The sequence below is a fragment of the Rhinoraja longicauda genome, chromosome 9, assembly GCF_053455715.1.
Source record: "Rhinoraja longicauda isolate Sanriku21f chromosome 9, sRhiLon1.1, whole genome shotgun sequence".
Classification (NCBI taxonomy): domain Eukaryota; kingdom Metazoa; phylum Chordata; class Chondrichthyes; order Rajiformes; family Arhynchobatidae; genus Rhinoraja; species Rhinoraja longicauda.
In genome coordinates this window covers 36978207-36992175 of record NC_135961.1, presented here as the reverse complement: position 1 = coordinate 36992175, position 13969 = coordinate 36978207, and the positions used below count along the sequence as shown (strand labels likewise).

General features: G+C 43.7%; 1 protein-coding gene across 4 annotated transcripts in view; it reads left to right on the top strand.

Moving 5' to 3' along the window:
• senp6a (SUMO specific peptidase 6a) overlaps positions 1-13969 on the top strand; it is a 79857-nt gene that overhangs the window by 26262 nt on the left and 39626 nt on the right. For 3 of the 4 annotated variants that reach the window (XM_078405159.1, XM_078405161.1, XM_078405160.1), the window contains 5 exons: positions 1452-1591; positions 4933-5100; positions 9287-9310; positions 11669-11739; positions 13369-13523. In XM_078405159.1, the coding sequence (XP_078261285.1) occupies positions 1452-1591; positions 4933-5100; positions 9287-9310; positions 11669-11739; positions 13369-13523 (558 nt within the window). The remainder of the gene's footprint in view (positions 1-1451; positions 1592-4932; positions 5101-9286; positions 9311-11668; positions 11740-13368; positions 13524-13969) is intronic. The other variant, XM_078405162.1, reaches the window with a different exon arrangement.

The following is a 13969-nucleotide window of genomic DNA, read 5'->3' as shown; positions in this document are numbered from 1 at the left end:
TTAAAAAGGCACAGCAAACGGGCGGCACGGTAGCGCAGCGGTAGAGTTGCTGCTTTACAGCGAATGCAGCGCCTGAGACTCAGGTTCGATCCTGACTACGGGTGCTGCACTGTAAGGAGTTTGTACGTTCTCCCCGTGACCTGCGTGGGTTTTCTCCGAGATCTTCGGTTTCCTCCCACACTCCAAAGACGTACAGGTATGTAGGTTAATTGGCTGGGTAAATGTAAAAATTGTCCCTAGTGGGTGTAGGATAGTGTTAATGTACGGGGATCACTGGGCGGCACGGACATGGAGGGCCGAAAAGGCCTGTTTCCGGCTGTATATATATGATGATGATATGATATGATATGAAACAACAATCAACATAAAATATAAAATATAGTCACTTCAATGACTTCAGATGAAGATGAATATATTACAATACAGTAGTGCAAAGCCTGTCCATAGCAGCGTTAAAAAAAAAGTGTCTGGTGCTGGATGTGCGTGTGTGTGGGGTGTTAAAGTCCAGGTCCAATGGGGGCAGGGGAGAGAGGAGGAAGGGAGGGGAGGGAGTTCAGCATCCTGACAGCCTGGTGGAAAAAACTGTTCTTTAGTCGGGTGGTGCTCGACCTCAGGCTGCGAAACCTTCTCCCTGAAGGCAGGAGGGTGAAGAGGCTGTTGGAGGGGTGGGAGGGGTCACCCACAATGCTCAATGCTTTGCGGGTGAGGCGGGTGGTGTAAAGGACCAGGAGTGTTGGGAGTGAGGCGCCAGTGATCCTCTCAGCAGTGTTCACTATGCGCTGCAGGGTCTTGCGGCTGGAGGCTGTGCAGCTTCCGAACCACACAGTGATGCAGCTGCTGAGGATGCTCTCGATGGCGCCTCGGTAAAAAGTGTACATGATGGGTGTGGGCGCTCCCGCTCTCTTCAGTTTGCGGAGGAAGTAGAGGCGCTGCTGGGCTTTCTTGGCGATGGACGTGGTGTTGTTGCTCCAGGAGAGATCCTCGGTGATGTTCACCCCCAGGAATTTGGTGCTGCTCACCTGCTGCACAGCAGCACCATTGATGGTCAGTGTGGGGGTGTTGGGTGTGCGTTCTCCTGAAGTCGACAACAATCTCCTTTGTTTTCTCCACATTCAGGAAGAGATTGTTGTCTGTGCACCACGCGGCCAGCTGGTTCACCTCCTTCCTGTAGTGGGTCTCGTCGTTGTTGCTGATGAGACCCACCACTGTTGTGTCATCCGCAAACTTGACGAAGTTTGCTTTGTAAAAAGTCCAAGGAATTTATTCTCACTTTAGATTAATTAAACTCCCAAGATTTGCTTCAAAGAAATAGCACAGAAGTTGACAAAATGTAATGTGAATTATTACTGTGTGAGAGATTAAAAAGTAAGATTAGAAATCGGTTGCAATTTAATGTAAATGTGGAAAAAGTCTTTACGTGAGTTGCCATTTATGATTACCTTCTCTTCTAGCCCAAATCTCCATTTTCATCAGAAGTTAAAACTAATTTATTGAGAAGCTACAGCAGAAAAAAACAAGCAGCTGGCTTTTGTAAAGCTTTGAAAGGAAATGCAATTGGACTCAACATGCTGGGACCCAGCAGAAAACTAAGGTATGTGAGGTATTGTGGATTGGTTTCTGCTTGAGTATTTTGGAATAAGCTGCATTTGTTTTGATACTTAAGTTCCTAAACCAGAAATTCTGTTCAATTCAAACTTGTTTATTTAATTGACTAAGTACATTAAGGTCCACGTGCAGGATAAAATGTTGGCTTCATATCCTAGTTGGTGGAGCTGCTACCGCCCAAGACTTGGGTTCGATCCTAACTTTGGGTGCTGTCTATGGAGTTTGCATGTTCTCCATGTGACCAAATGGTTTTCCTCCAGGTGTTCTGGTCTCCTAACACATCCCAAAAGAGCTGTGGGTTTGTAGGTTAATTGGTCTCTGTACATTGCAACTAGCGTGGTGGGAGTAGATGAGAAAGTGGAATAATGTAGAGTTACAATGAAGTGCAGATGCTGGTTCATACGTGAAAGGATACAAAGCACTGCGGTAACTCAGTGGGTCAGGCAGCATCTCCAGAGAACATGAATAGATTTTTAGATTTAGAGATACACCCGGAAACGGGCCCATCGGGTAACATTTGCCCAGCCAATTAACCTACATAGCTGTACGTCTTTAGAGTGTGGGAGGAAACCGAAGATCTCGGAGAAAACCCACGCAGGTCACGGGGAGAACTTACAAACTCCGTACAGTACAGCACCCGTAGTCAGGATCGAACCTGAGTCTCCGGCGCTGCATTCGCTGTAAGCCAGCAACTCTACCGCTGCGCCATCAGGTAGAGGAGGGGCAGGACAAAGCAGGGTAGATTATAGGTGAACACAGGTGAGGGTTTTGTTGTAGGAAGGAATTGCAGATGCTGGTTTGAACCGATGATAGACACAAAATGTTGGAGTAACTCAGCAAGACAGGCAGACAATTGGACAAAGGCTAGAGATGAAAAGATAAAAGGTGAGATAGGGATAAATGATGCGTGAATGTAAAGCTTAGTGGAAGGAATATAGGTGAGAGAGGAGAGGGAAACCTTTGTCTTTTTTGGGGGATAACATGGAACTACTATGCATGGATTGATGGTCGGTGTGACCTCGGTGGGCCAAAGGACAGGTTTCCATGCTGTATCTCTACGTTAAACTAAAAAAAATGTATCTCCATGCTGTCCACACGATTGTGAAGCGAAGCGTATAGATTAAATGTTGTACTTGAAACTGGAATATTAAGTGAACTGAGGGCGCACCATAAGGACATTGTTTCTTCAAGTGCATCAGGGCAGGTGCTATTGCATATTTGCAAAATGCTCAGTGGTCGAGAGATGGCAAAAACTGGCAATACATCAAAGATGCAGGTAGGGTGAGAAAACTTAACTTAACATATAGTGCCCTCCATAATGTTTGGGACCAATCATTTATTTATTTGTCTCTGTACTCCACAATTTGAGATTTGTAATAGAAAAAAATCACATGTGGTTAAAGTGCACCTTGTCAGATTTTATACATTTTAGTTTCACCATGTAGAAATGACAGCAGTGTTTATACATAGTTCCCCCATTTCAGGGCGCCATAATGTTTGGGGCACATGGCTTCACAGGTGTTTGTAATTGCTCAAGTGTGTTTAATTGCCTCCTTAATGCAGGTATAAGAGAGCTCTCGGCATCTAATCTTTTCTCCAGTCTTTCCATCACATTTGGAAACTTTTATTGCTGTTTATCAACATGAGGACCAAAGTTGTGCTAATGAAAGTCAACAAAGCCATTATGAGACTGAGAAACACAAATAACTGTTAGAGACATCAGCCAAACCTTAGGCTTACCAAAATCAACTGTTGGAACATCATTAAGAAGAAAGAGAGCACTGGTTAGCTTATTAGTCGCAAAGGGACTGGCAGGCCAAGGAAGACCTCCACAGCTGATGACAGAAAAATTCTCTCTATACTAAAGAAAAATCTCCAAACACCTGTCTGACAGATCAGAAATACTTTTCAGGAGTCTGGTGTGGATTTGTCAATAACCACTGTCTGCAGAAGACTTCACATGAACAGAAATACAGAGGCTACACTGCAAGATGCAAACCACTGGTTAGCCGCAAAAATAGGATGGCCTGGTTACAGTTTGCCAAAAAATACTTAAAAGAGCAACCACAGTTCTGGAAAAAGGTCTTGTGGACAGATGAGACGAAGATTAACTTGTATCAGAGTGATGGCAAGAGCAAAGTATGGAGGAGAGGAGGAACTGCCCAAGATCCAAAGCATACCACCTCATCTGTGAAACACGGTGGTGGGGGTGTTGTGGTCTGGGCATGTATGGCTGCTGAAGGTACTGGCTCATTTATCGCCATTGATGATACAACTGCTGATGATGATAGCATAATGAATTCTGAAGTGGATAGACACATCCTATCTGCTCAAGTTCAAACAAATGCCTCAAAACTCATTGGCCGGCGGTTCATTCTCCTGCAAGACAATGATCCCAAACATACTGCTAAAGCAACAAAGGAGTTTTTCAAAGCTAAAAAATGGTCAATTCTTGAGTGGCCAAGTCAATCACCTGATCTGAACCCAATTGAGCATGTCTTTTATATGCTGAAGAGAAATCTGAAGTGGATTAGCCCCCAAAACAAGCATAAGCTAAAAATGGCTGAAATACAGGCCTGGCAGAGCATCACCAGAGAAGACACCCAGCAACTGGTGATATCCTTGAATCGCAGACTTTAAGCAGTCATTACATGCAAAGGATATGCAACGAAATACTAAACATGACTACTTTCATTTACCTTACATTGCTGTGTCCCAAACATGGTGCCCTGAAATGGGGGGACCATGTATAAACACTGCTGTAATTTCTACATGGTGAAACCAAAATGGATACAAATGGCCTTTATTAAAATCTGACAATGTGCACTTTAACCACATGTGATTTTTTTTTCTATTACAAATCTCAAATTGTGGAGTACAGAGACAAATAAATAAATGATGGGTCTTTGTCCCAAACATGGAGGGCACTGGATGTGGGGTTAATCGTTGTCAACATGAACAGATTTTGTATTACTCTGATATGGTTCTTTTGATCAATATGGAGGTTCTTCTGATAATTCAGAGCAGGCATCTGCAAGTTTTAAACTGCTATTTGGAATTGTTAGGTATAAGATTAGTTACAAGGTATAAGGGCGGCATAGTGGCACAGTGGTAGAGTTGCTGCCATACAGAGACCCAGGTTCGATCCTGACTATGGGTACTGTCCATAGTTCAAAGTAAAGATTTTGTATGCCAATATTCCTATCGTCCAGCTTTGTGCAATGCACACATTTTCTGCCCACCCTGGTCCCAAACGATGCTCGGTTGTACCTTCAGTAGATGCATGTCCTCTATGTATGGTGTACTAAGCAGGTAACTTGCTTACAGTGAAAGCATGTCAACTGCATCATCACCCCATGCGCTGAGCAAGGAGATGGATAAAAATCGAACCAAGTGCTTAGTAATTACCAGCCCTACGGGGCCGGGAATAGTTGTTCGTGGGAGGCGCTTTCACCACGCCAATGCACAACCAATCATCAGAACAGCAGCCCAAAGGTACGTTCTGCACTTTGTGTTCATCTGCACACTCATTATTATTTCATCTTTCATGTCTCTGGCCCTCAAAGTTGTTGCTGTAAATGTCCACAGCGCTGGAGATATTAGATATTTACATTTTCAACTTTAGCATATGTTGGTTTTAAATTAAGTTTTGAATCAGTAATTCAAGTTATTCTGAGGATCAAGTACAGCTGATCTCTGGTCCATGCTTTTATTACTTCTAAACAATTCCACTTGGGTAGCTAACAACCCAATGGTATGAATCTAGAATACTCTCAATTTTAGGTAACTAAATTACAATCACCCTGCCCTCCCTTCTCCCCTCACCTCCCCCCCCCCTCTTTTTCTGCGCCCCCCACTTCCTTGTGCCCTAGCCGGATGTGTACTCATTTCGCTCTCTCCTGTTCCCTTCCACGTAGATTCCTTCCTCTGGCTTCGCACCTCTACTTGTCTCCTTATCTCACACGTTTCAATTCTGGCCTTTGTCCAAACTTCTGCCAATCAACCGCGCCCCCCCCCCCGGCTCTATTTGTGGGATCATTAACATTTTCAGCTCCTTACACTATTCAGGTGCAGGAGGAGGCCATTCGGCCCTTCGAGCCAGCACCGCCATTCAATGTGATCATGGCTGATCATTCACAGGTTTTGTTTTGTACTTAGCAATTCACTCCATCACAACACTTCCCCAAAGTTTTGTTATTGAAATAGCATGGAGACATGAAACTGGATGCTGGTTTACAGAAAAGACTGTGCTGGATTCACTCAGCAGATCAGGCAGCATCTCTAGAGGGAATGTTTGTAGGAAGGAATATTTGTAAAAGGAAACGATAAAAAATGTGTAAATTCATTAATCATGACCGCAGGTTTCTAAGGTACATTATAACAAACCAAAGAGGGAGTGGAGAAATGCTATCCGTTATTGCCGATTGCCCGCATCACTTTGTGAATGAACAAGTTGTTTTCAAATACAAAATTTTTTTTAACAGCTAAAATTGTATTTTTGGTACTGTGAGCTACAAATAATAAAGGCTGTTTGTTACATTGTTCAATCGAGCATCGTTGCACAAGTGTCGATCAAGCAATTGCTTGACAATTTCTTGCAGTCCTCCCGCAGTGCAACTAGTAGCCTCGGTTCTTAAAGAGAGTAGTGCCTGATTACTGTGGGGGCACTCAATGGACAATAGGTGCAGGAGGAGGCCATTCGGCCCTTCGAGCCAGCACCGCCATTCAATGTGATCATGGCTGATCATTCACAATCAGTACCCCGTCCCTGCCCTCGCCCCATACCCCCTGACTGCTATCATTAAGAGCTCTATCTAACTCTCTCTAGAAAGCATCCAGAGAATTGGCCTCCACTGCCTTCTGAATGGTCTACCCCTTATTCTTAAACTGTGGCCCCTGGTTCTGGACTCCCCCAACATTGGGAACATGTTTCCTGCCTCTAGCGTGTCCAATCCCTTAATAATCTTATATGTTTCAATAAGATCCCCTCTCATCCTTCTAAATTCCAGTGTATACAAGGCTAGTCGCTCTAGTCTTTCAACATATGACAGTCCCGCCATTCCGGAACTCCATCTATGCTCCATCTGCTTTAACCAAAATCCGTTATCAAGAGGTCCGGAATGACGAGGGTAGACACAAAATGTTGGAGTAACTCAGCGGGTCAGGCAGCATCTCGGGAGAGGAATGGGTGACGTTTTGGGTCGAGACCCTTCAGACTGATATCAGGGGAGGGGGCGGGACAAAGATAGGATGTAGTAGGAGACAGGCGACCTGAAACGTCAAGAAGAGTCTCGACCCGAAACATCACCCATTCCTTCTCTCCCGAGATGGTGCCTAACCCACTGAGTTACTCCAGCATTTTGTGTGTACCTTCGATTTAAACCAGCATCTGCAGTTTTTTTCACTGGAATAACGAGGGTAGACTGCACCAGCCTTTGCATCTTAGTTTGCTGATGCAATAAACTCCTTTCACAGTTGGAATCTAAGCAGTAATCTGTAAAGTTGATCTGGTTGTACATTTTGGCTGCATTTAGTCACCTTTGTTCTTAGTGGTCAGCATAACCTAGACTCTAAACATTGAGGTAGATGGTCCAACATGCTCCACTTTTAAAATGTAGCTGCCATTACAATTGATTTGTGGATCCTTTGAGAATGGAAGTTACTTGCCTGAATAAAATAATAAAAGCGTTGTACTTAACATTGGAACAGTGTAAAAAAATTGTAGAGTGTGTTCATGATCGTATCTGAATATGTCACCAATGCATTTCACAGTCTCTGAATTACTTTTGAAATGTAGTCAGTTTTCCATTGTGGGAGACATATATTTAAGGTGAGAGGAGCAAGATTTAATATGAACCTGAGGGTCAACTTTTTCCACACGGAGGGTAGTGGGTATTTGGAACAAGATGCCAGAGGTGGTAGTTGAGACAGGCAATAGTGGATGGCATGGCAAGAGTAGCTGTCTTACAGCGCCAGAAACCTGGGTTCAATACTGACTACAGTTGCTGCCTGTAAGGAGTTTGTACACTCTGCCCGTGACCACGTGGGTTTTCCATGGGTGCTCCGGTTTCCTCCCACACTCCAAAGAAGTGCAGGTTAATTGGCTTCATTAAAAATTGTCCCCAGTGTATAGGATAGTGCAAGTGTACGGGGATCGCTGGTCAGCACGGACTTGGTGGGCCGAAGGACCTGTTTCCGCGCTATATCTCTAGTCTAAACAAATCCAAACTGGAAAAAATAGCATTTAAAAGATGCTTGGACTTCTTCCCCTGTGCTAACTGATTTATTTGTTTATCACATTTTTTCATGTCATGAGAGTAGAATTAGGCCATTTGGCCCATCAAGTCTGCTTTGATGGTATATTTTTTTGCTTCATTAGCATTTTTCAGAACCCAAAATAAGTTAGTAACTCAGCGCTGGAGTAGCTCAGCAGGCCAGGCAGCATCCCTGGAGAACACAAATAGGGACTTTTCTTCAAACACAGATCTCAGTGTCTGAAGAGCAGAACCGGCCCGAAACCTCACCTAAATTGCTCCACGGGGACAAATAAAGTGTTTTTGAACTTGAACTAATCCTGTTCTTCAGAGATGCTGCCTGACCCACTGAGTTACTCCATCATTTTGTGTCCTTTTGATGTTGTCTATTGCTTTGAGTGTAAGAGGGTTCTACACAGGTTGAAAACTGCATTTGTCGATCTGCTATTACAGCAGTTCAGAACAGTTGGCAAAATGTTGAATTGCAACCTCTCTTAATTAGAGTCATCGAGACAGTCATACAGCATGGAATAGGCCCTTTGGCCCAATTTGCCCACACAACCAACATGTCCCGCCTACACTAGTCCCACCTGCCTGCGTTTGGCCCATATCCCTCTAAAATGGAGTAATTAGATCGTTACCTTAAAGTGTATGATGTTGGTGCTTTGAAATTCATAAGCAGTAGAATTGGTGTCACAGTTTAAACTCTAAAATTCCCACCCATGAAGGCTAATCGATTGAAAATGGCTGCTACATTTTGTGAGGTGGAGACTTTGTGTCAATATTGTTCAGGTTTAATAGTATTATAACTATCGATTGAGATGTATATTGTGTAATAGTTAGAGCTAAAATTAGTTTTATGCAGCCTTGTGTAACATTGAAACTGCTTCTGATAAAAATTTTAAGACAAAATAGTAATAAAGGTCCACCACCGATTTTTCCGGCACCTTTGGTTCCAGAGCCTTTCTGGATTATCCATTTTGCCAGACTAACAGAGGTCACAGCCTCCATGAGGAGTCCAACGTTACCGGAATGGTCCTCCTAGTCCGCCAAGGAGCCGAGATACTGGTCCGCTAAGTCGGCCATGGGAATGAATCTGCCAGCTCTGGCCGGGCCGGAGTTCCAGAGCCCCAGCCGCAGGTTCGACCCACCGATCAGCTGCAGGAGGGAAATTCAACCTGCTGATTGGCGTGGAACTGTTGATCAGGCGGAGATTGGCCACCTCGCCTGGCCCAGGCGCCACAGTTTTGTGGGGACTGGGGGGGGTTTCAAGAGTGCTCTTGTAAGTTTGTCCAGATTAAAGGAGGCGCCGGACCATCAGTTGCCGGAAATTCGGTGGTGAACCTGTATATTGATTTTTCATCTGTCAATCTTCAAACATTAATGTGAGATTATTGCTTTTTTTTTATTTTTTCCACCTTTTAAAGCAATCTTGGCTTACCTGATGATGGGTAAGTGTCACTGAAGTGCTTGCATAACAGTTGGAATTACCATTGCAAGGTCTCTTAAATGGCTTCATTGATGCTAATGCTTTGTGTCTGTGTCATTTTCTTGCAACTTTAAATACAGTGTCTGTGGTCGATACCCAAACATGTTTCTTTTCTGCCATCCTCATGGATTGGTTTCTTCTCTCATATTCCTTGATGGGTGTTCTCTAAATGTTCATGCCAAACTAGGAGTCAATGTTCACTAAATAATTACTGCACGGTAAACTTAACAATTTAAAACAAGTTTACCCCGCAAATCTCCTTTAAACTTTGCCCCTCTCACCTTAAACCTATGCCCTCCAGTATTTGATTTTTTTTCCCATCCTGGGAAAAAGATTCTGTTTGTCTACCCAATGTTTGTCTCTCATAATTTTATATGCTTCTATTAGAAATAAAAGTTATTGGGAGTATTTGCAACCCAATAGATGGATTGGAGTAATTTGTTCTGAAATGTTCCTTTAAGACATTAATAGCTTTATACTGTGGTCAAACTATATGTAGTCTGAGCATTTTCACAGAGCATAAGGCTATACCATTGTTTTGACATTCAACAATAGTAAAATGCATTTATATAGTTCCTCATGTTGTAAAATGATCCAAGCCACTTCACTGCAACATTATTTATAAAATGAAAGAATATATTTTCATGGTTGACCCAACTCCATATCACTAAAATTTCACGTAACATTGCATATTGGGGCAGGTGACCCAAAGTTTGGTCAAAGAGATAGGTTTGAAGGAACAGCAGAACTGCAGATGCTGGAATCCAGAGCAAAACAAGAAGTGATGGAGAAGGGTCCTGACCCGAAACATGGTCTGTCCATTCCCTGAGTGGTCCTGATCTACTTCATTGAAGACCCTCGAATTATCTTTAATCAGACTCTACCCTGCACTAAACGTTATTTCCTTTATCATGTATTTGTACACAGTGGACGACTTGATTGTAATCATGTCTAGTCTTTTCAGTGACTGGATAGCATGCAACAAAAAAGCTTTTCACTGTACCTTGATAAACGTGACAATAATAAACAAAACTAATTTCTTTCTACTTTATCAATTCCATTTGATACCCTGAAACGCTGTGGTATCACAGCTCTCTTTGTAAGTTAGCCTATTTGTATACTCCAAGTTTGATTTGACTCCATGTTGGGGGTAGTTTCTGAATGTGGAAATGAATGCAAGAATATATTTTCATGATTCACCTGTATCTGTACCTGCTGTACCCTACCCCATGTATCACTTGAGGAAAGACACAAAATGCTGGAGTGACTGAGGGGGGCAGGCAGCATCCCAGGAGAACATGGACAGGTGACATTTTGGGTCAGGACCCTTCTTTAGTCATTCTGTAAATTGCCCCTAGTGTGTTGTTTGCAAAACTGAACATAAAACTAGCGTACAGGTCATAGTTGGTTTGCATGGATTTGGTAGGCCGACCGGCCTGTTTCCATGTTCTTTCTCTAAACTAAACTAAACTATACCTTCTCTGCACTCTTTCCAGCATGTGCTCTAGTTCATTGAACATAAAGACTAGTATTCCATTAGCCCTTTTAATTATTTATCTCTTCAAGTCCTAACATTTCAATCTACTTTCATGGGGATTTATTCACAAAATGCTGGAGTAACTCAGCAGGTCAGGCAGCATCTCGGGAGAGAAAGAATGGGTGACGTTTTGGGTCGAGACCCTTCTTCAGACTGATGTCGGGGCGGGACAAAGGAAGGATATAGGTGGAGACAGGAAGATAGAGGGAGATCTGGGAAGGGGGAGGGGAAGGGAGGGACAGAGGGACTATCTAAAGTTGGAGAAGTCGAACTTTAGATAGTCCCTCTGTCCCTCCCTTCCCCTCCCCCTTCCCAGATCTCCCTCTATCTTCCTGTCTCCACCTATATCCTTCCTTTGTCCCTCCCCCCTGACATCAGTCTGAAGAAGGGTCTCGACCCGAAACGTCACCCATTCCTTCTCTCCCGAGATGCTGCCTGACCTGCTGAGTTACTCCAGCATTTTGTGAATAAATCGATTTGTACCAGCATCTGCAGTTATTTTCTTATACTACTTTCATGGGGATGTGTCTCTCTGCTTCTCTGCTTTTGAGTTTCCTACCATTCAAAAAGTAAATTTGTTCTATCTTTGGATGTTCCAAAGTGGGGCAAGTGTTCATTTAACTATTTTGAAACCCATTGTTTTGCATTTTTCCCCTTTTGTCTAATAATCACTGTAATTTAATGCTTACATCTACACCGCTTACAACAGTGTCTGGCTGGGAATAATGTTCAGTGTTTATTGTAATTCCAGCTTTTAATTTTTGATCAATTGTATGCTTTCAGAAAAGAATACCCAGCTGATGTTCAAAAGGTTCCTGTGGACAGTATTATTTTAATGGAATCGGATGGAATAGGCGAGTATTTAACTGGTTTTCATAAGTAATAGAATTAGCAGTATTAGGCCATTCGGCCTATCAAGTCTACTCTGCCATTCAATCATGGCTGATCTATTTTTCTCTCTCAACCTCATTCTCCTGCCTTCTCCCCTTAGCCCCTGACACCCATACTAATCAAGAATCTGTCAATCTCCGCCTTAACAATACCCAATGACTTTGCCTCCATGGCCGTCTGTGGCAAAGAATTCCATGGATTCACCATCCTCTGACTAATGAAATTCTTCCTCGTCTCGTTTCTAAAGGTATGTCCTTTTATTCTGAGGCTATGGCCTCTGGTCCCAGACTCTCCCACTAGTGGAAACATCCTCTCCACATCCATTCTATCCAGGCCTTTCACTAAACGGTAAGTTTCATCGAGTGTGTCGTCGTCCCCCCCCCCCCCTCATCCCTCTAAACTCCAGCGAGTACAGGCCCAGTGCCGTCAAATGCTCATCATAGGTTAACCCTATAATTCCTGGGATCATTCTCGTAAACAGCCTCTGGACCCTCTCCAATGCCAGCACATCCTTCCTCAGGTATGGGGCATGGTGGGCAGCAGTAGAGTTGCTGCCTTACAGGGCCAGGGACCCGGGTTCAATCCTGACTACGTGCTTCTCTGTATGGAGTTTGTACGTTGTCTTCCTGACCTGCATGGGTTTTCCTCAGGAGCTCGGTTTCTTCCACATACCAAAGACGCACAGGTTTGTAGGTTCATTGGCTTGTTAAAATGATGTTTTCTCTAGGTTGTGTAGGATAGTGCTAATGCTGGTCCATGCGGACTCAGTGGGCTGGAGGGCCTGTTTCCGCGCTGTATCTCTAAACGAAACTGCTCACAATCCTCTGAATGAGGTCTGACCGATCGATGCTGTATAAAGTTTGGGATGATCTCCGACTTCCTTGCTGCTTTTCCAAGAGAGTCGAGAGTCCTTAATTGTCGTATGTACTGAAACAGAACAATTTAATTCTTGTTGTTCATCTGTTTCATTGCCACACAGTCACATTCAGCTAGTAGGTGCTGAGTTGATTGTGGAACGGCCAACTGTTTACAAGGCATTTACTGCTGAAAATACATTAATGGCCTGCCTGTGACACTCCGCGGTGAATCAGACAACTATATCACTGACGACAAAGCACATAATCTGATCCTTTAAGGCAGAATTGGGCAGCACAGTGGCGCAGCTGGCAGCACTGCTGCCTTGCAGCGCCAGAGACCCAGGTTCAATCCCGACTAAGGGTGCTGTCTGTGTGGAGTTTGCACATTCTCCCTGTGACCCACGTTGATTTCTTCATATCCTCCCACCTTCTAAAGACGTGTGGGTCTGTAGGTTAAATGTTCTTTTTAAACTGCCCCCAGTGTGTAGGGGGTGTGCAGAACTGGTGTGTGAACAGGTGATCAATGGTTGGCATGGAGTTAGTAGGCCAAAGGCCCTGCTTCCATGCTGTATCTCTAAACTAAGGCTAAACTCATTGTTTTTAAGCTGATATGCTAGACGCGTGTTCAATATTTATTATTCCACACTGCAGGTTCAGTTATGTTTCCTTTCTAATTAGTGCTGTTGGTCTCCCGAGTTCTTTAACAAGAGCAGTCCTTGTGTTTTTTCTCGATAGATGCAGCCTCGGCTGAATTAGAAGAGGAGGCATATCCTCTACCCAACATTAAGAGGCGTGTTTTGACGAAGCAAGCTAAAGATGACACAATGCCAGCGTTGCCTGAATCAATGAACTCTAAAGCTTCTGCAACACAAAATATGACGCATACTGAGGTGGGCAGTAGTTCACTGTTCAGCTTTTTTAGACTGAACGTTACCGCATGGACAATGTGGGGCTGCAGCAAATTCTTCCGTTAGTGGCGAGACAAAGGAACTTTTGGTTCCATTGAAACAAGGAACTGCAGATGCTGGCTTACAGAAAAAGACACAAAGTGCTGGAATAACTCAGCAGATCAGGCAGCATCTCTGGAGGGAATGGACAGCTGAGGTTTCGGGTTAGAACTCTCCTCCTGACCCGAAACATCACCTATCCATGTTCTTCAGCAAAGCTGCCTGACCTGCTGAGTTACTCCAGCGCTTTGTGTCCCGGTTTTTGGATCCTTTGACATATTTCAAATGTCGCAGAACTTTAGGAACTGAAAGGAATTAATGCTGATCAATTGGTTGACTAACTACAATCCATGAACATGCATTTATATAATATCTGTAATATGACCAAA